This window comes from Haliotis cracherodii, unplaced genomic scaffold, assembly GCF_022045235.1.
Source record: "Haliotis cracherodii isolate W230 unplaced genomic scaffold, xgHalCrac1.p SCAF_15, whole genome shotgun sequence".
Taxonomy (NCBI): Eukaryota; Metazoa; Mollusca; class Gastropoda; order Lepetellida; family Haliotidae; genus Haliotis; species Haliotis cracherodii.
Window position 1 is genome coordinate 28,867,512 of NW_027266270.1, and position 27,819 is coordinate 28,895,330.

General features: G+C 43.0%; 1 protein-coding gene across 1 annotated transcript; it reads left to right on the forward strand.

The window, feature by feature from the left end:
• Positions 1 to 4,496: 4,496 nt before the first annotated feature.
• On the forward strand, positions 4,497 to 27,393 carry LOC139462474 (mucin-22-like). Its single transcript, XM_071244227.1, has 14 exons — positions 4,497 to 4,582; positions 5,387 to 5,486; positions 6,830 to 6,945; positions 9,718 to 9,796; positions 11,047 to 11,168; positions 17,732 to 17,804; positions 18,036 to 18,160; positions 20,456 to 20,528; positions 20,757 to 20,881; positions 21,084 to 21,156; positions 24,165 to 24,307; positions 25,767 to 25,839; positions 26,291 to 26,412; positions 26,543 to 27,393. The coding sequence occupies exons 1-14, from the start codon at positions 4,546 to 4,548 to the stop codon at positions 26,611 to 26,613; spliced, it is 1,332 nt and encodes a 443-aa protein (XP_071100328.1). The 5' UTR covers positions 4,497 to 4,545; the 3' UTR covers positions 26,614 to 27,393.
• Positions 27,394 to 27,819: the final 426 nt, after the last annotated feature.

Sequence of the window (27,819 nt, forward strand, 5' to 3'; positions counted from 1 at the left end):
TGGCGTTAAAACGGAACATCGATCCATCGATTATGAATGTAAACTTACTTGAAAAATGGGTTACATACCTCTCAAATGGTTCAAGTTTCCTTGATCAGTTCAAGTGTCGAAGCTTTTCGTTGAGAGAGAGCGCATTAATGTTATGGCACGGACCAAAGCTGGTACTGGCTCGCCATGTTTACATACACTTGGCTACGTCTGTACATGTAATTCGTGCTAAATTATTCGCAGCGCTGTCTTATGGTCGAACCATCACAGAGTATAACCTCTAGTACACGCACGCCCCTGGCGGATTAGTACAGCGGTACTCGCCATTGGGATACGATACTATGCAATCAACCAAACCACCGAGCCTGACCACTCAATCCATTTAGTCGCCTCTTAAGAGATTGCTGAAGGCCAATATTCTTCCTCAGAATACCCACCTGAAGATGGCCTTTTGTGAAATCAAGAGTTGTCTTTATATCTTTCCGTTGCCACTTCAATAATGCTCGACCGAATGACAAACAGTCAAAAACGGTTGTGTCGAACTTTTAAGTTCGACACATCAAAGCTTGGTCCTCCTTTATTCATCATGTTTCGGTTGTGTCGAGCTGCGGATAACTCGAAGTATTAACGTAGGTCCCTTCTACTTCGACACAAGGATGTTTGACTGCAATTTTGTTTGTTCGAATACGCCACCTTCTATACCACGCGGCATGATATGTGTGCAGCCTGCCATGATAAAGTTAACAGTACGAGACGACCGAGGCGAAGAAAGATTGGGACGTAATATCGATAATATTGATCTGTGATTATGTAATATGTGTAGAGCCAAATTGACTGAGAAAGGAAAAGTGTTGATCTCTTTCGGTTAGTGCTACGGTTAACAAGAGAAAGTCACACATCATTGACAATGATCATCGAATGTTTTCATGGAATGGATTCCTTTCATGTTTTCTTGTTCTGTCGTTACTAATGTTCTGTCCTTCAAGGCAAAACAGTTGCTGAAAACATGGTCGAGTTGGAGAGAGGGGTCAAGGTGTAGAAGGCTTGGTTGATTTGTGCGTTTGTTTGAATGCGCAGTGCTGAGACCATGGACACCCCAAGTGCCTGCGTGCGTGTGTGTGTGTGTGTGTGTGTGTGTGTGTGTGTGTGTGTGTGTGTGTGTTGTGTGTGTGTGTGTGTGTGTGTGTGTGTGTGTGTGTGTGTGTGTGTGTGTGTGTGTGTGTGTGTGTGCTGCTGTCTCTGCAACTGGTCTTTGCATTTGAGCGAATAATTTCACACACAATAACTACATATATATTGTGCACACACATAGACTACACTTAGAACTAGCCTGACTTCTCGTAATTAACGTGACATGATTTTGTGTTGGTGTACACGCTCATAATAAAGACGTCAGTCTGACTTCTTGTAATTAACGTGACATGATGTTGTGTTGTTGTAAACACTCATGATAAAGGGGCCGGTCTTACTTTTGCAATAATCAAAACATGATTTGAGGTATTCACTCACTACTTTTCCTACCTCGCATGTTGTTGACGCCGCACCCAGCAATAATTGCTGCTATATGACAACAGTCTGTAAATAATCATGTCAGGACCAGACAATCCATTGATTGATATCATGAGCATCAATATATGCAATTCATCTTCCCGAGGCAAGGGAGTTAACTGACTATAAAAGTCAACTGGACATGTATAATCTGTTTACTCCCTTGCTAGCCCCATAACACAAGCTCCTTCCCAGCACGTGACACCTTCGTTACACTCTTGGTAACATCGCTGCAACCAGTGTTGGCGCGGCCATTACAAGAATCTTGAAATTTGCCCTCTAACCCTAAATGTAGTAACGTCCATACTTTTGTTTATGTCTTTGGGAATGCCGTCATAGTTTATTTTGGATAGGTTTACGACTGAACATGTTTTCCAGGTGAATTTACTTTGTTGTTTGTATAATCAGATTGGTTCGAGATTGCGGACCATCGGAAAATCAACCAACTTCTCCCTTACATTCTTACTATATCAATTAAATGATAGTTTTAATGAAATAGAAATTCAGCTTGACAAACAAACAAAGTAATTTAGAAGGGTTAAGTGTTTTCGGCATCACGACAGTCGTCACGTGTGTGTAAACATAACGGTCAGTCGGTTGAGAATTCAACTCCAAGCATGGTTATGCTCATCTATCACTGTGGGGAGTTTTGACTGGTGGCAGCGATAGGGAGATCCGCGAACAGGTTATCGCTGTGAGGAGCTTGCCCCAATACATTGAAGACGACTCAGTATTTTATGTTATGTGTTTTAAAATATTTGCCCCCAAATTGTAACATTTTACTGGTATGACAAATATGATGACTTATTTTATATTGGTACCTCAATGCAGTGTTAAGAAGTTAGGTTCGAAACGTTAATATTGAAACACAAAGATGTTTATCATCTATTTGTTGACATGTGGATACAGTGGTTGAGGAATGTTCTAGGTGCTTTAGGTAAAATAACTATGCCCTCACAGTGGCTATGTCAACACTATAGGTTTCCCTCTCGATTCCCCACATGGGTACAATGTTTAAAGCTCATTACTGGTCGTGATATTGCTTGAATATTGCTAAAAGCGGCGTAAAACCATACTCACTCACTTATATCTAGACAAAGATGCAACAGGACTGTTACTAACGGACTTGATTTGACAAACGTGTGATATCCTGTAGTATATATATATTATGACATACAATATTGAAACGTCTTGTATCTTTTAATTTCATGATGAAATTTCGCGTCATTTTGAACTGTTCAGAAACTATTGTTCTATCCAGAAGTAAGTAATCATTAACTAGATTGTTTTATATATGGCACTTTAAGAAATAACACAATACTGTTACAAATATTCATCCTGGAGGTAAAAAGTCCCATGTACTGAGGGATTCAATGTAATGAAAATAAAAATGTAAACCTGTCTTGAAGGAAATTCCTGGCGAGTGACAGTTTCAGATCCTGAGATACTCTGTCAAACAGACCCTGAAACAAGTATATCCAATACAGCCCATGCATGTCTATAATGTTTGGCAAGTCTAGATTACTGCAGTATCAGGTAAGTCTCTGGGCTCCTTTTTATTACATTTTATAACTATATTTTGATAACTGTTTTTTCTGTAAAATATGATCATTTCATAGACAAGATGTTAGTCTAATCCTGAGACATCAAGATGAGGTTTGTTTGCTTTGTTTGTTTGTTTGTTGTTTAACGCCGCACTCAGCAATATTCCAGCTACATGGCGGCAGTCTGTAAATAATCGAGTCTGGACCAGACAATCCAGTGATTGACATCATGAGCATCGACCAACGCAATTGTGATCGATGACATGCGTCAACCAAGTCAGCGAGCCTGACCACCCGATCCCGTTAGTCACCTCTTACGACAAGCATAGTCGCCTTTTACGACAAGCATAGTTGCTGTAACTTCTGTAACAAGAAGTGCCGTTAAACATAAATCGCTAGTATATATTTGCAGTTAAATGCGTTCATACAAAACATAGCACCGCGACTCACGCCCTATCGTAATCCACCACACCTTTAGACGATATTTGGATGACCTCCCACCTCGAGGTAATAAGTTAATGTTGTTTTAAACCGTAGTCAGCAATTTGTAAGTCCTATTACAATGGCCTCACATTATTTGTGTCTGAGGGGCGGTCGGGTAGTCTAGTGGTGAAAGCGTCCGTTTGTCACACCCGGGTTCGATTCCCGACATGGGTACAATGTGTGAAGGCCATTTCTGGTGTTCCCCGCCATGATATTGCTGGAATTTACTCACTATTTGTGTCTAGAACAGAGAAAACAGCGGCTAGTCGCGGGAGCAACGATCCACTCACTCACTATGACAAAACAACATCGATATCAAACACTGTAGCTGGTTGCACACCCCGCGAAATAACATCGAAACAATGCTTCTGTTGATGAAAGATGCATCTTTAGGACTCACATATTTGTATATGGGATATAGGCAATCTGCATTTCGAGATTAAATGGCGATCATGCCGTAGCGTTTAACAAAACCTAGTTATTTTTAATAAAACAGATAAGTCCACGTGCGTCCATTTTTTCAAGATTTATTGTCAAGCATGTCATTTAACCAAGGATAAGTGAATCCTATAAAATCGATAGAATGTGAGGATGGAAAACGGGACTGAGTCATCGTTTCAAGCACATGTTTACACCCGTAACCTCCGCAACGATTGATAAAATATGGATATTGACAGGAAGAAGCTTGCATGCATGGTTGCAGGAATCAGACAAACGATTGATGAGATCACACGTCCCTGATTGTTATATCCTGATAGCTGTCAGGTGGGCTATTCGTCCCCAAACATTTAAATATATTCAACACAACATCCTTGTTTGAAATACTGTCCAATTACTGAGATGTATTGGCGTAAAGGTATAGAACCATGTGACACAATAGTGCAGTGTCATGGTAACAGGGGTTACTTATGGGAATGCGCGCTGTGACAAGTTGCAGTTCCTACCCAACATTCCACATCCGTGTTTTCCGTCTTAATCATCAATGATGTCGAGACAGGGCGTAGCTGCTCTCCTTCTGGGTGAGTTAAGTTGGAAGATAGTCATAGTATTGTTTATGCACGTGCCAGTGGGACATAACTCTCTCTTTCTATCTCTCTGTTAAGTATTATAAATGTCTCGTTTTAAACACAAGAATAATGTTATCGTCATATCTTTTACAGATTTCTTTTTAGTTTACTCCTGCTGAGAAAATCTCAAGGATTTTAATGAAATTTAAAAAAAAGATTATATTTAACAAATTCTTATTTCAGAATTTACATTTGCGTAAAAATAATACTGAGGGTTTTATATCAACCACCTTTGAACACTTGTTTCCATGGGGACATGATCAGTGTAGATGCCACAAGTACAGGGAATAACCTTCTACTTATCCATGACTATAGTGTTTTATTATTCGATATTATCGTGTTAACATTAACTTTTTTAGGAGTGCAGTAACGTTTTTTCCGTGGGTATTTGATGATATCGTCCGAGCGCGCGCGCACGCACGCACGCACGCACGCACGCACGCACGCATGTTTAATATCAGTTCTGAAGTAAGGTCATTATGAGACAGAACAGTGTTTTCATGACTCATCATTTGATTTGTATCTGAGAAGCATATTGAGATCCACCCATGTATATATATACAGATTATTTGGACCCGGCTGTCATACAAGGCGACTAAATTGGATCAGCTTGGTGACTATCGTAACCCGAGGCGGGGCGTTTCTCAAAATGTCAACCACAGCTATGTCTTGGCCGCAGTGATGCAGCCCGAATACTGCCGACTGTCACTAACATTCTTTTGTAATTTTATGTCACAGATTTCATTTTGTTTCCAGTTTTCTTTCCCGTCGCCTTGTCAAAGACTTGCACTGTCTGCAAGACAGAGTATGCCGGAAACAAGACTAATGCGGGTACCAACAACACTCAAAAATGCACGTGAGTGAATTTGTTTGCACAATAAGGGTGTATACCCCAAGGTAAGCAGAGCTTTAATTTGTCTTCTAGAATGTTGTTAAATGTTTGAAGGCGAGATTTATTTTACAACTTTACAACAGTTCCTGATGTCCCGGTTTTAATTCTTACATGTATCATTAACTGCTGCTCTGTGTCAAAAGTTCACAAGTGGAACAATTTAACCATCCTCTCTACTGTCAGCAACTTTTTGATGCTAATGAAAGACGAAACAATGAAAGTAAAGGATACCAAGGGGACGAATAGCTGGCTTAGAGTTAGATGTTAACATAAAAACTCGCTGGAGTTGATGAAGGAATAATGTTTAAGGTCTGCAAGATGCTTCATCGACAAAGGATTCCTACGTGCACAGATAAAAAGGCGCTATGATCACACCCGTGGGATTTCGGGTTGGAATATAGGTACTCAGCAAACTATGCATTGTCTGTGTGAAATGATATACATTATATACGTACCCGAGGAATACGAATTTTAATTAAATGAGACAAATTAGTATGAAACCGAACTGTGATGGATAACGTTAGAAGTAATTCAGGTCTGTAATAAACTTCACTTGACATTTTCCCATAGATTTGCTCTTGGTACAAAATTATAACTGATTAGAAAAGTTCAGCATGTTTTACATTACTTAAACACCTGTGAAGATGCGGGTTAGAAAAGGTCTTCAGCAGCCCATGCTTGTAAGAGGCGACTATGCTTGTCGTAAAAGGCGACTAACGGGATCGGGTGGTCAGGCTCGCTGACCTGGTTGATACATGTCATCGATCCCAATTGCGTTGATCGATGCTCATGATGTCAATCACTGGATTGTCTGGTCCAGACTCAATTATTTACAGACTGCCGTCATATAGCTGGAATATTGCTGAGTGCCGCGTAAAACAATAAACAAACAAACAAGCATTACTTTAACGCAATGATGTTGTGTTTCCTATGTAATATAATCCGGAAATATGAAAAATGTATGTCATCCAGCTGATGCAATCTAAGTAGTGCCGTAAGAGGCGACTATGCATGAGTCGGTTACTAGAAGTCAAGCCCGGTGACTTGGTTGATTTTTACACCCGGGTCAGAACTGGTCTTCAGCAACCTATGCGTGACGAAATCGGCGACTAACGGGTTCATGTAACCGTATACTAATTACGTGACCACATGCTCATGACTCCAGACGCCGTCATATAGCTAGGATATTGAGGAAAGCGGCGTTAAACAAACTAACAAACATGCATTTGAGCAGTCCAACGCGCATTCATTGAATTATTTGAACTTATATCTGGATAAAGGAGGAGTTGTTGTTTCTTCTGTTTTAGTGCCCTCACCACCTACCTGACTTGTCTCGAGACCTCTGCTAAAGATGAAGCTGAGTGTCCACTACCAAGTGCTGACGCAGGCGCCATCGAGACTGATTACACAGACGCCTCTTGCTGTAAGTTCCTAGACATGAATATATAAATGCATTTGAAAAATCTGGGTCTTTTAGCGGGAACAGTGATGTTGTGTCAATGGAAAACTACATTGTGGACTGTGGCTACGATAAAGACTATGTAAACAATACTGTTTCTTCTCAACTAACGAGATCGGCGGGTGAGTCAAGGTGTTAAAGCGAAATCTCGTCACGCCCGGGTTCGATTCACCGCATGTGATGCCCCTAATATGATGCTTCTGGAAGTGACGTAGAACCATACACCCTCACTCTTGTTAATTAAGCTTTAAGCTTTGGTGAATTAATAATTGTGTCATTTCTACGCTGTTTGTGTGCACTCAGCTATATGACGGCGGTCTGTAAATGATCGAGCCTGGACCAGACAATTCAGTGATTGACATCATGAGCATCGATTCGCGCCTACAATCAATCCCGATCTAATTGATCGCCTCTAACGCCAAGCATAGGTTGTTGGGGGCCAGTATTCCTAGCCGGAGTTCCCTCGTGTCAGGATGGTTGGGTAGTCTCGTTGTGTGGCTGTTTGTACTAGTCCGGCCTATTGCCGGTTTCATTGTGCTAGCTCACTGAGCTACCATGCCGCAGTTTAACGTGAATACCCCACTCAGACACAGTGTACTTACTCTGAACCGACTAGTCAATTGTACGTACCCCCTTGATGCCGAGCGTCAGCAACGGTAACAACAAGTGCTATCTTTTATCGCCTTATGGTATGGCGCGGCCGGGGCCCGAACGCCGACCTTCCGCTTTTCGGGAAGAAGCTCTTTCCACTATACCACGGAGGCGATTAGTGACGTCTAGAGTATATAGAGTAGGGAAACCGTAATTTGTTGACTTCGGCCTGTAATTTATCGACCCTGGTCCAGACAATCACGTCATTGATATTATGATCAACGTCCTACGCCATCGTTGAACGACGACCCACAATCGACCAAATCACCGGGCCGGGCCACCCGATTATATACATTCTCCTCTTACGACCAGCATAGGTTAATGGGGAACCATTCTAACCGACCGCCTCGTTGGCCTAGTGGTAGAGAGTCGCCCGGCGAGCGGAAGGTCCGGGGTTCGATCCCCGGCTGCTTCATACCAAAAGACGTTAAAAGGTGGTACTTGTATTTACCCTGCCTGGCGATAGGCATTAATGGGCTGAAACAAGGACTGGTCGACACGGAGGCAGTGCACTGTGTCACTTTAAACTGCAGCATGGTATAAAATCAGCATTAGTCCGGACTAGTACTAGTAAACGCACTCACAAGCCCGTATACTGAATTAGCAAGCACGAAGGTACCCTGTATCTAAGCGAAGCTCAATTGTTGTAACTCGATAACAAATTATTCCATCATAGACGCAAAATGTGCTTTGTTATTCAATGGCAAGACGACTGATCAATTCAACTTATTAGTAATGTATAATTATCACCGAATCCTACAATTAGGCTATTAGAATGGGATGCTGTGTTCACATTCGTAATATATAATCATTATCAGTTAACAACAGTTAAGTTTGTTGTAAAATGTTAAATCCGCAAAAACTAAATAGAAGTTATGGTGTGTGTTATGAAACATATTCTTTGCACACCCTAACGCTTGATGAGTGATGACGTATGGCAACAGTGACACAGGACAACAGTGGACAAGTGTCCAATATGAAGACATTACACTGAAAATGACAAAGTCAAGAACATGAGAACTCTGTAAGCCGAAGGATTTCATCAGAATAACTTTGGCTTGTCACGGCAAATAGTACTACAGGAGTGGGAGAAAATCCCACATCATTACGCTGCCACCGTTTTTGTTGGCTCTCCCATCAGTTCAGTACCGCATAAATCACTATAACACAACGCTGTACTAATACTGTAAATATGGATAAAAAAGTTCTTGTTACAAAACGGTTGTAACGTATCAATAAAAGACAAAATGTCATTATAAAAGAATATCTAAAGATCTTTTGTCATTTTATAAATAAGTAGGTGTATATTTTATAACAAAACTAACTTGGTCAAATAATGCACGTAAACAAATAGTAGGCATATTAAAATGTCTTAGAGTTTTTGACAATATTACAATGCTGTCGTTCAAATATTTGATGCAAAGTAAGCCCGATTATATTGTATGGATCAGATACGTGGGGCCTGAAACATTGATATATATATGCATGTAAATAGCTTTCGGTGTAAAATCTAGCACACAGCACTCAAGGCTGGCATGATGATTGTGGAAGGGTTCTCATGTACGAGGGGCGTTCAGTAAGTTTTGCAACTTCAATATAAGACCAAGTAACAGAATATCTTTTGCACTTGTATTTTTCAATATAATCTTCATTCACCTCAATACACTTATTCCAGTTGTCCTTCAGGCTTTTAATACCACTTTTATAGAAATCTGCAGATTGGCCCTCTAACCACGCCTCTGTGGCAGCCTTTATGTCCTCGCCATCCTGGAAACGTCTTCCACGTAGTGCAGATTTCATTTGCCAGAACAGGAAAAAGTCACTAGGGGCTAAGTCTGGGCTGTAGGGTGGGTGATTTAACTGTAAAAATCAGTTACAGTTACAGTTAACTGTAACTTTGCAGAATTGGATAGATCGCAACATCGTTAAAATATATATCGTATTTAAAACATCGAATACGGCGCGTAAGTATGGTTTATTTGCACTTTAGTCCTGTCTATCAATTTCAAAGGCAGAAACGAAATACAGCCTGGCGGATATAGGATTGAATATTTTGAAAAGGGAATTTACTTTATTCTGTTGCAGCGGATTCGTTCACTGAAACCTGTGTTTGTCAGAAGATCTTCTGGGGGACTGTCCAGGCAGATGAAACTGCTACCTGCACGTGAGTATGCCAAATACATGTATACCTTCAAGTCAAAGCATGGGGGCACTGGTGGCCCAGTCGTCTAAGGCGCCGCGATTCGCTGTGCAGAGTTGCGTCCCTTGGTAGACACGCCAGAAACCTATGATTGTGAGTTCGAATCCCGGTTCGCCCCGATTATGTTTCTAGGTTTGTCAGCACCATACCTGTGCTCGTGGGTTTCACCGAAGTGGTAAACGTCTGAGACCTGCATCACTTGGGGCTTTCCTCCCACATTAAGCTGGCACGCCGTGATATAACTGGAATAATGTTAAAAGCGGCGTTAAATCCAACTCACTCACTCACTCACTCACATCAAAGCATAACTAGTGAGCATAAGCGACCATAACACAACCTCTCTACGTCAACTTCATCCATTGTCACGTTTACTTTCTGATACATGCTTTAAAAAATATGTTTTAGCTCTTTCTTGAATATAAGCAACTGCATGGATGAATAGTGATTATTATTTAAGTCAAGGCGTTCTTGAATTGACGTGTGTAATACTTCATGGGTTTAGTCTTGTCGGATATACCTTTTGTTTTATTCATGGGCAGAATGAGTACTAGTATTTATCTCGACTAGTCTAAACTGTTTAATATTTTCCCCAAATTGGATCGAGGATTTAAAAAAGGAATTGTATATTCCGTGCCTGGAATCTTTCAGGCACGGAATGTACTAGTCCTTTTCGCGATCGAATTTTGCTGCATTTGCCTGCCATATGTGAACTGTGATATCATGAATAGCAACTTTGCACTCAGGATGATGAATTAATTTTTGGCACAGAGAAAATAGCTGATAAAATCACTGAATAGCTGAATGAATGTGCACAGTTACGCCCCTTAACCACCAGGAAGCGCTGGTTGTGGTACTTGATCTCTCAGCACAATATCCGTCTACGAACTTCGTCACTTTGAACTTTCCTCGTACATTACCCTGACACGTCGTGGTATTGTAACTGAAATGTTGTTCAAAGCGACGTTTAAATCCCAGCCTACTCACTTCTGAATTTCTTTGGGTTAACAGTATTTCAGTTATGTTAGAGCGTGCCAAATTTATGTTGGGGAAAAAAAGAGACGCAGGTCGTAGACGTTTGCTTCTTTAGTGCAATCCATCAACACCACCAACAGCGGATCCTGACACGGCTAAGGGACACCACTATGAACAACAAATGGTGTCTTTAGACCACTTAGACACCAGAACCCCCTACTGTACTTTACCCTTGTCCACAGGGAAGCCAGGAAGTACCTGACTTGTCTAAAGGGGAAGACTGATAAGGCTTGTGACGGCACTTCCACTGTTGCTACTCTGACTGCTGGTGTGGAGACAAGGATGAAGGCTCTCACTGGATGCAGTATGTACCCTTCATTGTATACTCCCCATGGATAGGAGAATCACATTTGAAAGCACATTGATGGATGGCCTATTATAATACATATGTAATAATTGATTTGGAAAGGATTTGGGGGTGTTTATGTCACTACCGCAAAGTCTACCGTCAGTGAGTGCCGAATATTCTTGACTGACTTTAAACCAGTCACTCTCAAATCACAAATCAAATCAGTTTTCCAGTTCAAATCTCATACATGCTGTCATCGCTTTACCACTCAACTGAAGGTGTTACCCCACTGATTTTGTTATTATAGTACCGACCTTAATCATATTTCATTACCACCTGATTGACGTGAACGATTGGTCGAAGGTCGTGTTTTGGAGCTTGTGCAGAGTGCCGCCCGTTAGCTGCCAGGCCCCGCTTTCCTGCATTCGAAATAATAATCACTATGTGAATGGGATAATGCATATGCGATGTATAAGCTAACACTCACACTGGAAACACAGAGCAAAGAAAGCCAACCTTTTCCTAATCGTGTTAATCTGTGGTGATGTTTACGATGATGTTTGGTGTAATCCTTTTTATATCTTGAGATGGTTGTAGAAAGTATATGTTAGAATCTACGAGGGGCGTTCAATAAGTTTTGCAACTCCAATATAAGACCAAGTAACAGAATATCTTTTGCACTTGTATTTTTCAATACAATCTTCATTCACCTCAATACACTTATTCCAGTTGTCCTTCAGGCTTTTAATACCACTTTTATAGAAATCTGCAGATTGGCCCTCTAACCACGCCTCTGTGGCAGCCTTTATGTCTTCGTCATCCTGGAAGCGTCTTCCACGTAGGACAGATTTCATTTGCCAGAACAGGAAAAAGTCACTAGGGGCTAAGTCTGGGCTGTAGGGTGGGTGATTTAACTGTTAGAATCCACATTCCCATATGGAAACTTCCTCGGAGGCGGAGAATTGGGGTGCTTTCATTGCATGGATTCCAATTTAGTTTCTGGGTCCCATTGGTGGATCCATGTTTCATCACCTGTCACTAGACGAGAAAGAAATCCGGCTTCATCAGCAGTATAGAGATCCAGGAGGTCTCGGCAACTTTCACTTCTCTGATGGCGATCTTGAGCTCTGAGGTTTCTTGGTACCCATCTAGCAGGTACTTTGGATATACCAAGATGCTCATGAATAATGGTTCCAACAGTTCCAACTGATATTTGGAATTTATACTGGTAGCATGTGGTAGGATGTGAGACACCATGTTGTAAGGTGTGTGAGGGGCCTGGTAACATGTGGTAGGATGTGAAACACCATATGATGTAAGGTGTGTGAGTGGCCTGGTAGCATGTGGTAGGAAGTGACACACCTTGTTGTAAGGTGTGTGAAGGACCCGGTAACATGTGGTAGGATGTGAAACACCATGTTGTAAGATGTGTGAAGGGCCTGGTAACATGTGGTAGGATGTGAAACACCATATGATGTAAGGTGTGTGAGTGGCCTGGTAGCATGTGGTAGGATGTGAGACACCATGTTGTAAGGTGTGTGAGGGGCCTGGTAACATGTGGTAGGATGTGAAACACCATATGATGTAAGGTGTGTGAGTGGCCTGGTAGCATGTGGTAGGAAGTGACACACCTTGTTGTAAGGTGTGTGAAGGGCCCGGTAACATGTGGTAGGATGTGAAACACCATATGATGTAAGGTGTGTGAGGGGCCTGGTAGCATGTGGTAGGATGTGACACATCATGTTGTATGGGGCCTGGAAGCATGTGGTAGGATGTGACACACCATGTTGTAAGCTGTGCAAAGGGCCTGGTAACATGTGGTAGGATGTGACACACCATGTTGTATGGGGCCTGGTAGGATGTGACACACCATGATGTATGGGGCCTGGTAGCATGTGGTAAGATGTGACACACCATATTGTAAGATGTGTGAAGGGCCTGGTAGCATAGGGTAAGATGTGACACACCATGCTTTAAGATGTGTGAAGGGCCTGGTAGCATGTGGTAGGATGTGACACACCATGTTGTAAGTAGTGTGAGGGGCCTGGTAGCATGTGGTAGGATGTGACACACCATGTAGTATCGGGCCTGTTAGCATGTGATAGGATGTGACACACCATGTTGTTAGTAGTGTGAAGGGCCTGGTAACATGTGGTAAGATGTGACACACCATGCTGTAAGGTGTGTGAAGGGCCTGGTAGCATGTGGTAGGATGTGACACACCATGTTGTAAGTAGTGTGAGGGGCCTGGTAGCATGTGGTAGGATGTGACACACCATGTAGTATCGGGCCTGTTAGCATGTGATAGGATGTGACACACCATGTTGTTAGTAGTGTGAAGGGCCTGGTAGCATGTGGTAAGATGTGACACACCATGCTGTAAGGTGTGTGAAGGGCCTGGTAGCATGTGGTAGGATGTGACACACCATGTTGTATGGGGCCTGGTAGCATGTGGTAGGATGTGACACACCATGTTGTAAGTAGTGTGAGGGGCCTGGTAGCATGTGGTAGGATGTGACACACCATATGTTGTAAGGTGTGTGAAGGGCCTGGAAGCATGTGGTAGGATGTGACACGCCATGTTGTAAGGTGTGTGAAGGGCCTGGTAGCATGTGGTAAGATGTGACACACCATGTTGTAAGTAGTGTGAAGGGCCTGGTAGCATGTGGTAAGATGTGACACACCATGTTGTTAGTAGTGTGAAGGGCCTGGTAGCATGTGGTAAGATGTGACACACCATGTTGTAAGGTGTGTGAAGGGCCTGGTAGCATGTGGTAGGATGTGACACACCATATGATGTAGGGTGTGTGAAGGGCCTGGTAGCATGTGGTAAGATGTGACACACCATGTTGTTAGTAGTGTGAAGGGCCTGGTAGCATGTGGTAAGATGTGACACACCATGTTGTAAGGTGTGTGAAGGGCCTGGTAACATGTGGTAGGATGTGACACACCATATGATGTAGGGTGTGTGAAGGGCCTGGTAGCATTTGGTAAGATGTGACACACCATGTTGTAAGGTGTGTGAAGGGCCTGGTAGCATGTGGTAGGATGTGACACACCATTTTGTAAGTAGTGTGAAGGGCCTGGTAGCATGTGGTAAGATGTGACACACCATGTTGTAAGATGTGTGAAGGGCCTGGTAGCATAGGGTAGGATGTGACACACCATGCTGTAAGAAGTGTGAAGGGCCTCGTAGCATGTGGTAGGATGTGACACACCATGTTGTAAGTAGTGTGAGGGGCCTCGTAGCATGTGGTAGGATGTGACACACCTTGTTGTATGGGGCCTGTTAGCATGTGGTAGGATGTGACACACCACGTTGTAAGTAGTGTGAAGGGCCTGGTAGCATGTGGTAGGATGTGACACACCATGTTGTAAGGTGTGTGAAGGGCCTGGTAGCATATGGTAGGATGTGACACACCATGTTGTAAGTAGTGTGAGGGGCCTGGAAGCATGTGGTAGGATGTGACACACCATGTAGTATCGGGCCTGTTAGCATGTGATAGGATGTGACACACCATGTTGTTAGTAGTGTGAAGGGCCTGGTAGCATGTGGTAAGATGTGACACACCATGCTGTAAGGTGTGTGAAGGGCCTGGTAGCATGTGGTAGGATGTGACACACCATGTTGTATGGGGCCTGGTAGCATGTGGTAGGATGTGACACACCATGTTGTAAGTAGTGTGAGGGGCCTGGTAGCATGTGGTAGGATGTGACACACCATGTAGTATCGGGCCTGTTAGCATGTGATAGGATGTGACACACCATGTTGTTAGTAGTGTGAAGGGCCTGGTAGCATGTGGTAAGATGTGACACACCATGCTGTAAGGTGTGTGAAGGGCCTGGTAGCATGTGGTAGGATGTGACACACCATGTTGTATGGGGCCTGGTAGCATGTGGTAGGATGTGACACACCATGTTGTAAGGTGTGTGAAGGGCCTGGTAGCATGTGGTAGGATGTGACACACCATATGTTGTAAGGTGTGTGAAGGGCCTGGAAGCATGTGGTAGGATGTGACACGCCATGTTGTAAGGTGTGTGAAGGGCCTGGTAGCATGTGGTAAGATGTGACACACCATGTTGTAAGTAGTGTGAAGGGCCTGGTAGCATGTGGTAAGATGTGACACACCATGTTGTTAGTAGTGTGAAGGGCCTGGTAGCATGTGGTAAGATGTGACACACCATGTTGTAAGGTGTGTGAAGGGCCTGGTAGCATGTGGTAGGATGTGACACACCATATGATGTAGGGTGTGTGAAGGGCCTGGTAGCATTTGGTAAGATGTGACACACCATGTTGTTAGTAGTGTGAAGGGCCTGGTAGCATGTGGTAAGATGTGACACACCATGGTGTAAGGTGTGTGAAGGGCCTGGTAGCATGTGGTAGGATGTGACACACCATATGATGTAGGGTGTGTGAAGGGCCTGGTAGCATGTGGTAAGATGTGACACACCATGTTGTAAGGTGTGTGAAGGGCCTGGTAGCATGTGGTAGGATGTGACACACCATGTTGTAAGTAGTGTGAAGGGCCTGGTAGCATGTGGTAAGATGTGACACACCATGTTGTAAGATGTGTGAAGGGCCTGGTAGCATAGGGTAGGATGTGACACACCATGCTGTAAGAAGTGTGAAGGGCCTCGTAGCATGTGGTAGGATGTGACACACCATGTTGTAAGTAGTGTGAGGGGCCTCGTAGCATGTGGTAGGATGTGACACACCTTGTTGTATGGGGCCTGTTAGCATGTGGTAGGATGTGACACACCACGTTGTAAGTAGTTTGAAGGGCCTGGTAGCATGTGGTAGGATGTGACACACCATGTTGTAAGGTGTGTGAAGGGCCTGGTAGCATATGGTAGGATGTGACACACCATATGATGTAAGAAGTGTGAGGGGCCTGGTAGCATGTGGTAAGATGTGACACACCATATGTTGTAAGGTGTGTGAAGGGCCTGGTAGCATGTGGTAGGATGTGACACACCATGTCGCATGGAGCCTTTGTAGCATGTGGTAGGATGTGACACACCATGTTGTAAGTAGTGTGAAGGGCCTCGTAGCATGTGGTAGCATGTGGTAAGATGTGACACACCATATGTTGTAAGGTGTGTGAAGGGCCTGGTAGCATGTGGTAGGATGTGACACACCATGTCGCATGGAGCCTTTGTAGCATGTGGTAGGATGTGACACACCATGTTGTAAGTAGTGTGAAGGGCCTCGTAGCATGTGGTAGCATGTGGTAAGATGTGACACACCATATGTTGTAAGGTGTGTGAAGGGCCTGGTATCATGTGGTAAGATGTGACACACCATGTCGCATGGAGCCTGGAAGCATGTGGTAAGATGTGACACACCATGTTGTAAGTAGTGTGAAGGGCCTGGTAGCATGTGGTAGGATGTGACACACCATGTTGTATGGGGCCTGGTAGCATGTGGTAGGATGTGACACACCTTGTTGTAAGTAGTGTGAAGGGCCTGGTAGCATGTGGTAGGATGTGACACACCATGTTGTAAGTAGTGTGAAGGGCCTGGTAGCATGTGGTAGGATGTGACACACCATATGATGTAAGGTGTGTGAAGGGCCTGGTAGCATGTGGTTGGATGTGACACACCATGTTGTATGGGGCCTGGTAGCATGTGGTAGGATGTGACACACCATGTTGTAAGTAGTGTGAAGGGCCTGGTAGCATGTGGTAGGATGTGACACACCATGTTGTAAATAGTGTGAAGGGCCTGGTAGCATGTGGTAAGATGTGACACACCATGTTGTATGGGGCCTGGAAGCATGTGGTAAGATGTGACACACCATGTTGTAAGTAGTGTGAAGGGCCTGGTAGCATGTGGTAAGATGTGACACACCATGTTGTATGGGGCCTGGTAGCATGTGGTAGGATGTGACACACCTTGTTGTAAGTAGTGTGAAGGGCCTGGTAGCATGTGGTAAGATGTGACACACCATGTTGTAAGTAGTGTGAAGGGCCTGGTAGCATGTGGTAGGATGTGACACACCATATGATGTAAGGTGTGTGAAGGGCCTGGTAGCATGTGGTTGGATGTGACACACCATGTTGTATGGGGCCTGGTAGCATGTGGTAGGATGTGACACACCATGTTGTAAGTAGTGTGAAGGGCCTGGTAGCATGTGGTAGGATGTGACACACCATGTTGTATGGGGCCTGATAGCATGTGGTAGGATGTGACACACCATGATGTATGGGGCCTGGTAGCATGTGGTAGGATGTGACACACCATGTTGTAAGATGTGTGAAGGGCCTGGTAGCATGTGGTAAGATGTGACACACCATGTTGTAAGGTGTGTGAAGGGCCTGATAGCATGTGGTAAGATGTGACACACCATGTTGTAATGTGAGTGAGGAGCCTGGGCCTGGTAGTGATTTGATCAAACTACCATTTGCTACAGCGTAGTTCATGCCTCCGTTGTTATGTTTTCGAACATGTCATTACCACAGTGCACAGGCCCGGCAATATATAGAGTTGTGTCCCCCAGCTGAAGCCGTGATTTAAATGAAATAATATAAAATAATTCCGCGTTAAACCTAACTCACTCACGCGTTGTATATTTCAGCTGTCAGTCCCGCCTGCCAGTGTCAGATTAACGCCATGAAGGCTGACATGTCAACAGACGCCAAGAAATGCACGTGTGTATAACTGAGTTAAAATGTGGTTCCAATCACATAACGATCACATCTGAAAATCTCTTTTTCAGTTCTAAAGGTTCACAGTCCCTTCTGTGATCACAGAAACACATGGAAACATAAAGATGACACATATATAAAAGCTTAATACATATGCGTCGCTATAGGGCTGAAATGTGACATTATTTTTTAAATCAATCACTAACATGTATGTATTTATTACATATTTGTCAGTGCCTACATAACCCAGTGTGCCTGCCTGTATGGGTTGAGTACCGGGGACACGTGTGACGCAGGGACAACTCTCGCCGCTCTGAAGACTGCCGCTGCAGCTTCTGTCACTGGTGCAACATCATGCAGTGAGTGTTGTTAAGCAAGTGAGCGTTCTAGCTTTACTATATATCTCTGATGTATATGTTCACTGACTGATTCAGTAATTACGTTGACAAATCACAGGATCTAACACGCCATGTTATAAGGTGAGTGATTGCCTGGTAGCATATGTCAGGATCTAACACGTCATTTTATAAGATGTGTGATTGCCTGGTAGCTTGTGTCAGGATCTAACACGCCATGCTGTAAGATGTGTGATTGCCAGGTAGCGTGTGTCAGGATCTAACACGTCATGTTGTAAGATGTGTGATGGCCTGGTAGCGTGTGTCAGGATCTAACATTTCATGCTGTAAGATGTGTGATGGCCTGGTAGCGTGTGTCAGGATCTAACATTTCATGCTGTAAGATGTGTGATGGCCTGGTAGCGTGTGTCAGGATCTAACACGTCATGTTGTAAGGTGTGTGATTGCCTGGTAGCGTGTGTCAGGATCTAACATTTCATGCTGTAAGATGTGTGATGGCCTGGTAGCGTGTGTCAGGATCTAACATTTCATGCTGTAAGATGTGTGATTGCCTGGTAGCGTGTGTCAGGATCTAACACGTCATGTTGTAAGGTGTGTGATGGCCTGGTAGCGTGTGTCAGGATCTAACATGTCATGTTGTAAGATGTATGATGGCCTGGTAGCGTGTGTCAAGATCTAACATTTCATGTTGTAAGGTGTGTGATTGCCTGGTAGCGTGTGTCAGGATCTAACATTTCATGCTGTAAGATGTGCGATTGCCTGGTAGCGTGTGTCAGGATCTAACATTTCATGCTGTAAGATGTGTGATGGCCTGGTAGCGTGTGTCAGGATCTAACATTTCATGCTGTAAGATGTGTGATTGCCTGGTAGCGTGTGTCAGGATCTAACACGTCATGTTGTAAGGTGTGTGATGGCCTGGTAGCGTGTGTCAGGATCTAACATTTCATGCTGTAAGATGTGTGATGGCCTGGTAGCGTGTGTCAGGATCTAACATTTCATGTTGTAAGGTGTGTGATGGCCTGGTAGCGTATTTTAGGATCTTACACGCCATGCTGTAAGATGTGTGATTGCCTGGTAGCGTGTGTCAGGATCTAACACGTCATGTTGTAAGATGTGTGATGGCCTGGTAGCGTGTGTCAGGATCTAACATTTCATGCTGTAAGATGTGTGATGGCCTGGTAGCGTGTGTCAGGATCTAACATTTCATGTTGTAAGGTGTGTGATTGCCTGGTAGCGTGTGTCAGGATCTAACATTTCATGCTGTAAGATGTGTGATGGCCTGGTAGCGTGTTTCAGGATCTAACACGTCATTTTATAAGATGTGTGATTGCCTGGTAGCATGTGTCAGGATCTAACATTTCATGTTGTAAGATGTGTGATGGCCTGGTAGCGTGTGTCAGGATCTAACATTTCATTTTGTAAGGTGTGTGATTGCCTGGTAGCGTGTGTCAGGATCTAACATTATTGTAAGGTGTGTGATGGCCTGGTAGCATGTGTCAGGATCTAACATGTCATGTTGTAAGATGTGTGATGGCCTGGTAGCATGTGTCAGGATCTAACACGTCATGTTGTAAGATGTGTGATTGCCTGGTAGCGTGTGTCAGGATCTAACATTTCATGCTGTAAGATGTGTGATGGCCTGGTAGCGTGTGTCAGGATCTAACATTTCATGCTGTAAGATGTGTGATGGCCTGGTAGCGTGTGTCAGGATCTAACATTTCATGTTGTAAGGTGTGTGATTGCCCGGTAGCGTGTGTCAGGATCTAACACGTCATGTTGTAAGGTGTGTGATGGCCTGGTAGCGTGTGTCAGGATCTTACATGTCATGTTGTAAGATGTATGATGGCCTGGTAGCGTGTGTCAGGATCTAACATGTCATGTTGTAAGGTGTGTGATTGCCTGGTAGCATGTGTCAGGATCTAACATGTCATGTTGTAAGATGTGTGATGGCCTGGTAGCGTGTGTCCCAATAATCTGCATTGGTAGGATTGTGATCGCGGTGATGATTCACTGTATTTGACCGAACCACCATGTGCTACAGTGTTTTTTATGTCTCTGTAGTTATGTTTCCGAACGTATCATCACCACAGTGGACAGGCGCGGCAATATATAGAGTTGTGTCCCCCAACTGTGTCAGGATCCGCTGGGAGATTTCTTTCCCGGATTATAATCCTCGGGTCCCTTAACAAACCCTCTTTAACCTGTAATCCCACCTTCGGCTTGAAGCCGTGATTTAAATGAAATAATATAAAATAATTCCGCGTTAAACCTAACTCACTCACGCGTTGTATATTTCAGCTGTCAGTCCCGCCTGCCAGTGTCAGATTAACGCCATGAAGGCTGACATGTCAACAGACGCCAAGAAATGCACGTGTGTATAATTGAGTTAAAATGTGGTTCCAATCACATCACAATCACATCTGAAAATCTCTTTTTCAGTTCCATAGGTTCACAGTCCCTTCTGTGATTGGCATCACGTGGAAACATAAAGATGACATATATAAAAGCTTAATACATATGCGTCGCTATAGGGCTGAAATGCGACGTTAATTTTTTATCTCCATCACTAGCATGTATGTATTTATTACATATTTGTCAGCGCCTACAAGACCCAGTATGCCTGCCTGTATGGGTTGAGTACCGGGGACACGTGTGATACAGGGACAACTCTCGCCGCTCTGAAGACTGCCGCTGCAGCTTCTGTCACTGGTGCAACATCATGCAGTGAGTGTTGTTGATGCAGGGGCGTTGTTAAGCAGCCTTCTAGCTTTTCTATATTACCTCTGATGCATATGTTCACTGACTGATTCAGTAAAATTACATTGACAAATCACATCAGCTTAAAGAAATCGTGACATTTGTTTACATAAAAAAGGTTAATTTACTTTTAAGAATAGTTATTGATTTAAGCATCTATTCTTTAAAGCGTTCGATGACACATGTGCATGTCAGAGAAGCTACGACGCGGCCGCCCAGGACAACGCTGCAGCACAATGCACGTATGTAATTACATGTATAATAACCATTACATCTCACCAGTCACAGAAGAAGTAGTGTGAAAATAGTTTGGTTATCATTGTAAATGCCTGTGCACTCAAAAACTACATCCATAAAAAATAGGTAGGGTGTGTGTGTGTGTGTGTGTGTGTGTGTGTGAACAGTTAAGAGGGAGGGAGTCTTTTCAAAAATACATCCGACTGAAAAACATGTAATGTACTGTGTAATATATACACTTGAAGACATGTCAAGCACCTTCTGCCATAAGATGTCACAATGTCAACTGAAATGACAATGATGATTATGACAAGTATGGTGTTTCATCGTTAGGATGGGACAGTTGGTATTTGCCAGTGACGTCAGAAATCGCCATGGCATATACGTGCAGCATTCCACTCATGCATTCTCAAAAGTAGGTATTTAAATCCGCTGTCTTGCAATGTTAGTCAATCCCTGTGTACAGGAATGCATCCTGCAGGGTGGTCCTTCAAAGCTGTCGCGTGTTAACTGGGCTATCATTACACAGTAGTCTGTTTGGTCTAACCAATGCTGTGATCAGATCGCTGTTCCTATCTCGTATAGCTTCACAAAGATGGCGACCACCATATATAGGCGACGACCTAGTCGATCAGATAACGAAAACATTCGCTATTTTATCCCACATGACACAAACATTTAGGCAATCGTTGGAGGTTTAAAAGATGAAAGATTTTCGTGTCAACAAAGGCAGCGGGTAAATCACTTTTATACGAAGGTGTACCAGTCGTGGATGTTGATTTTGTCAGAGTCGGTATATTTTGTGAAACGTTCTCTGATTGGACTATATATAATGGCGATAGTCCAATTATATTTAGCACAGGATGTGGGAAGGGTGTCTAGTGGACACTCTTGCCTCGGGAAGATACGATTAGTACGACGACAGCCATTTACAGTGAGCTGTCCTGACGCAACAATGGTTACCCAATCAACATCCGTCCAGCAGAACGCTCGAGAGCAACAGGAAACGCGTCATCAAAGTTTAACGCTCCCGACTGGCAGATCACCAGCAGAGTTCCGTTTGGTATGTTTTTTAGCGCGACGGAATCTGAGACCCTGGAGGAAAATCCAATAGTCGGACGAAAGCAGGTTCCCGACGCATGTCTGAGGGTTTGGAGGAGCATGATTGGTGCCTGTACACCCAGAAACATCTCCCTTATTGGTGAGGCTCGGTATTCATTTCCGGGTTGTACCTCACACGATTGCGAGCTGGTCACAATGTGGGGCAACGTCATAGATAATCAGTTCATGTTATCAGATGTCATGAAAACAGTTGCCACTCCCCATTTCGACAACCACCCACTCGCCACAGAACTCAGTTTGTGGATGATAAAGACCCCATCGTTCTGGGCAGTGACAGCTTTCCTCTAGAACAACGCTAAGACGACTTGGCCCTTAAAGTGTCAAGATCTGAATCCACTTGGGCACATTTGGGACATCCCTGGGCGTCGTTAGAGGCACTGGAGCCTCCTGTACAGAATCTGCGTGAATTGGAAGCAACTTTCTATCGGGAGTGGTTTCACTTCTCCTTTAGTAGATCCGACGTCAGACTGGAGGGGTGAGACGGAGGCCGTCATCCGGGCACTTGGACGGTTAACGTTGGACGACGGGCGTCATCTAGGGACTCAAAAGAGACATTTTTATCTTGAAATAGCAACCTGAATTCGTCTTTAATCCACATTTAAAGGGGGTATTGTTTTGTGGTGAAAACATTCCCCGGTAGCTGTGCTTCAGTATGTTGATTAAAATCTAACTTCAGGTGTGTTTTTTTATTGTCAGAGGGTTGTTCTTACAAGATCACATTCGTTTATCCTAGCTTATTTTGCCAGATTCTTTATTTCTCCATAGACCACCGACGGTGGTACAAGAGCATATATACAGTACACAAATAAATAGAATATGTACACCAAGAAGGTTGTGTGCGTTTAGATTAAGCATTCAAAGTGGTAAATACAAATAATATATATTTTGATAGACGTATAAGCTCGTTTAGTTAAGTTATTGAAAATAGGCTTTTTATTGAAAACACAATTCACCAACTTAAATATCTGCTAGGAATAGTGAAAGTCGATTGTTATCAAAAGCTTGACAAAGAAATATATAATGGAATTCATCAGCTATTGTGGGGGAGTTACAGAGTGAACATAGACGTTGTTCTCTGGTCAGTAATTTCATTCCAGCACTGTTTTCATTAGTAACTGTGGTGCTAAACATTTTTCCAGGGGTACAATTATCTGAGCCTTTATTAAGCCTTGGTGTATTATATACTATATATATATATATATATATATATATATATATAGGATAAAGCACGTTAGAGGGTATTTATCTGCGGGATAAGGGTGTTAGATATCATAACAACCAGAGGGAAATGGTTTTATCTAACTTATAAACCGAAAAAAGAAACTTAATACAACATATATCAACATTTATATGTTTTAAACACTTTCCATGAACCTTAGGAAACGGGCGTAAAATATCTGTTGCTGGCGTTCTGTACTTGAAAAAAACATATAATGAATCTTAAAAGCAATATGATTTATCAGGGTCTCTGTAGAATAGTGATACGCTCACTGGGTTACAGATATGAAGATTCCGTTTTCCATCCTCGAGAAAACATTTGTCATTGACTTTATATTTTATTACATTGTGTTCAAATGCAAAATAAATATTTGGGAAGAAACATTCATATGTTACAATGTAAACGGAGGATGTGTTAATAAAACCCCGGGGATATTACAACATATTACTAGCAACAATCCCCGAGATATTATATAAAATCCCGGGCATATTATAACAGCCCTGTTTATGAGATTTATTCATGGGGTTTGGGGTTAACAGTCACGGGATAAACCTCGCGCAGAATACAGAATATTAAAACGATAGTATTTCGTTTAGAGTGGCATGTATGAAGGTTCGCATGTATCGATGTATTGTACTATTGTACTTACATCTACGTATATGTTTTGTGTAGTGCCTACAAGGCCGAACTGAACTGTCTCGGGGCAGCAAAGACATCTACTGGCTGCGACGGATCAACTACTAAAAGCGCTATTGCCACTACAGCCGAGACTGAACGCGCCAAACTGACGACTGCCTCAGCCGCTACCTGTCCAGGTAAATCAGCTAACACACACAGACACAACGCCGAAAGTTAAGCGTCACTATTTCTATCCATTCGTGACCAATTGGTGTTATTCCGGCACTCGTGCTCCTCTCGTTGGCATTTTTTTGCGACTGGGCTCCGTCTAAGCGCTTACGGGCATAGCTAAAAGAATTATCAACTCGTGAGACTATTTCCAACCAGATTCACGTATATTTGCCCCATATATCATATATATTGCAGATGCTATTTCAAACACATGAGATTAAAGTTAATATACAGTATCATTGAACACATTTAACTGCATCTTGGGTATAGTTTTAGATACAAGACGTATGTAAAAGAAAGAAAGAATATTCCTGATGGATTGTTTGACAAAGTACTTGAAAACATACATGTAGTTTCAAGTGGTGTTTATTAGCACCAGGCCTTCACTGGTCTTTGGGATTTCCTTAAAGAGGGACTAGGCTCTTGATGATTTTTGCTCGCCTCCGTGGTCTAGAGGTAGAGCGTCCGCCCCGGTCACGTCATACCAGAAGACGTCAAAATATGGTAATTGTTGTTACCCTGCCTGGCGCTCGGCATTAGGGGGCTAAAACAAGGACGTTTCGGCTCGGAGTCAATATACGGTGTCTGAGTTGGGTATTCATGTTAAACTGTGGCATGGTATCTCAGTGGGCTAGCACTATAACATCGGCATCAGTCCAGACCAGTACAAGCACTCACACAATTGTGCATGCAATATAAGTGCAATAATCTTGAACGCGACGTTCACCTCACCTCGTTGATTCGTAGACGGAGCAAGCTTAATTCCCCTCACTTACAACCAGTTGTGTTTGTCTTCTTCCTAAGATCTCATCATGAATATCCTTTGGCAGTTGATGGCGACCCTACTTACACACAGACTGGCTCAGCATCTGACATCTCACTTTATACCTTGGCCAATAAATGTGCGCCAGACCGCGGAGTCTAGCCATCCTTGAGCCGACTCCCACATTCGTCCCCACTCGCCCCTTTCCGTAACCTGCAAGAAGACTCGTCACCCTATCGATGAATGTTTTTTGCGAAAATACGACAAACCAATCAGAATGCGCGTATGACTTCAAGTACTTCGGTCAAAGAATCCGTCAGGAATATATTTTTTATTTCACATGTCTTGCATCTAAAAGTTTACCCAAGGTACAGTAAAATGTGTTCATTTATACTGTATAATACCATAAGTACCGATGTGTATAAATAGCATCTGGAATATATATGACATGGGAAAAAAATATGCGAATCATTACCGACGAGTTGATAATTCTGTTAACTGGGCCCGTTTGTGCTTTGAAAACCAGGCGCTTTGCCCGTTTGAACCCAGTTGCATAAATGACCACGAGGACACGAGTCGCTATTCTGCTTGTCCCGGAATAACTGCTGACTCTCCGTGATAAAACTATGCACTTTCCACTTTCATGTGATTTTATATTTCAGCTCCGACCAGTACTTGCCAGTGCGAGATTACCACGGCCAAAGCAGACAACAGCGACAATACCAAATACTGCACGTAAGCCCGGCTTCATAACACCATAATCATGCAATTACCAGGTTTAATTTTTGAGCTACTTTAAACTTGCTTGAAGGATTAGGACTAAATGACCGTAATTTCCTGGGAGGTTCATTGAAGAACTGAAAACTGTTTTTATCCTTCTGATAACGGGTTTATAACTTAGAAAAAATGCTAGTGTGGACACTGTTGATTATTTGTCTGATTTTTACCATTTTGGTAACTTTTTTGCGGATCTGGTTTGGTATTTGGGGAGATGGGGACTGGGGGAGGTTGAGGTGGCTAAAATGACATCCAAGTTAACTAAATAATGACTTCTCTTCCCCAGTCAGGCTTTATCTAATGAGACAAACACTGGAAATTTTCAAAATAACCAGTTTATGAGCAAATCTTTATGTTGTGGTTCGGTGTCAATCCGTGAGGGATTACGAATGTCGTCTGCGTGTTACAGCGTCCTAAGGACCATGCAGACCTGCCTGTCCGCCATCACTAACACCACCGAGGCCGGATGCACCAGCACCACCCAGGCCACTCTGCTCACCAGCACAACGGCAATGTACAAGACAGAAAAATGTAAGTGTTCTCTTGGACCTTTATGTTATCACTGGAACATACTGGGACATGCTATGGTTTGCTTGCCATAACTATCTGCAACCGCAAAACACTTGATGATCTAAACAAAATATGGACATTCCATTTTCAGGTGCTGCAGACCACGTGACTTTTGTGATGACGTCACTGCTGGTCTCCCTGTTGGCCAGCGTGTTTCTGTAAAAGCCTCAACCAGTCGTGCATGACGTCGACAATTTCTCTTCAATTTCTAATTCTTCAGAATTCCTTAAAATGTCATAACAACGAGCATCTACCATATATCCATATCTCTAAGATACATAAAGATGAAATTTTCTAAGCTTTTTTAATCGCATGACAAATCGGGTTGACTCATGCAAACATTGTACACCTATTGATATTATTACATTACATTACATTACATGATGTGGCTGAAGCTTATGACGTGACCAGCGCTATGTAGCTTGTCACTGACCGCAGAAAACTGACCACATGAATAGAACCTAACGCACAAACGTTGTAAACTAATATTCCAAACTCCAATTCAAAGACAGATCGACTAATACTCAGTTAACATAAACTTTATTTAGATTCGTTTAATATCTCAATTGCTTACTGTATACCTCAATATAACAGCAAGACAATGAAACTAATGGAATATTGTTGTTGTTTCTTATTTCGTGCCTGTCTGTAAGGCCTTACACCTTTAGAACATGACATTCACAGCTATAATATACTAAAACACTAGAACATACTTACAATGATACAATTATCCTTCGGATTTCATTCAGTTTAATATTGCACATTATTTGACAAGAATTTCTGAGTTGTATGTTTGTCCTCAGTCAAGTGAGGACGTTGGGACGCCATCCCAGAGAACAAAATGGCTGCGATGCACGACGTTAATACCCGTCGTCGTTGCATATCAACGTTTTCTCAGCATTTAAAACTCGATGACATAGTGTTTTGGTATATCTATTAAACTGTCTTTCAACCCACGTGGTCCGTGCCCTGATGACGTGTTGAGTTACTGATTGTAAATGTCAGTTGTTCCACTGAAATAAACGGCACTGATCGCGAAAACATGTGTTTGTGTTTGTATTTATTGTTGTTTGTTTGTTTGTTGTTTAACGCCGCACTCAGCAATATTCCAGCTATATGACGGCGGTCTTAAAATAATCGAGTCTCGACTAGACAATCCAGTGATTGATATGAACATCGATCCACGCAAAACGGATCCGATGACATGCATCGACCAAGTCATCGAGCCTGATCACCCGATCCCGTCAGTCGCCTCTTACAAGCATGGGCTGCTGAAGACCTTTTCTAACACAGATCTTACAATGAGTAAAAATATAAAAACCAGGCTTTGACTGTTGTCAGCAGAACAATATTTATTGCGTAGTTGTA

What these genes read in the sequence shown, in the direction of transcription:
- LOC139462474 (XM_071244227.1), top strand. Translation starts at nt 4,546, where the DNA reads ATGATGTCGAGACAGGGCGTAGCTGCTCTCCTTCTGG. An exon ending in CGTAGCTGCTCTCCTTCTGG is followed by an intron (nt 4,583 to 5,386) that starts GTGAGTTAAGTT and finishes TTTTGTTTCCAG; the next exon opens with TTTTCTTTCCCGTCGCCTTG. An exon ending in ACAGACGCCAAGAAATGCAC is followed by an intron (nt 17,805 to 18,035) that starts GTGTGTATAACT and finishes CATATTTGTCAG; the next exon opens with TGCCTACATAACCCAGTGTG.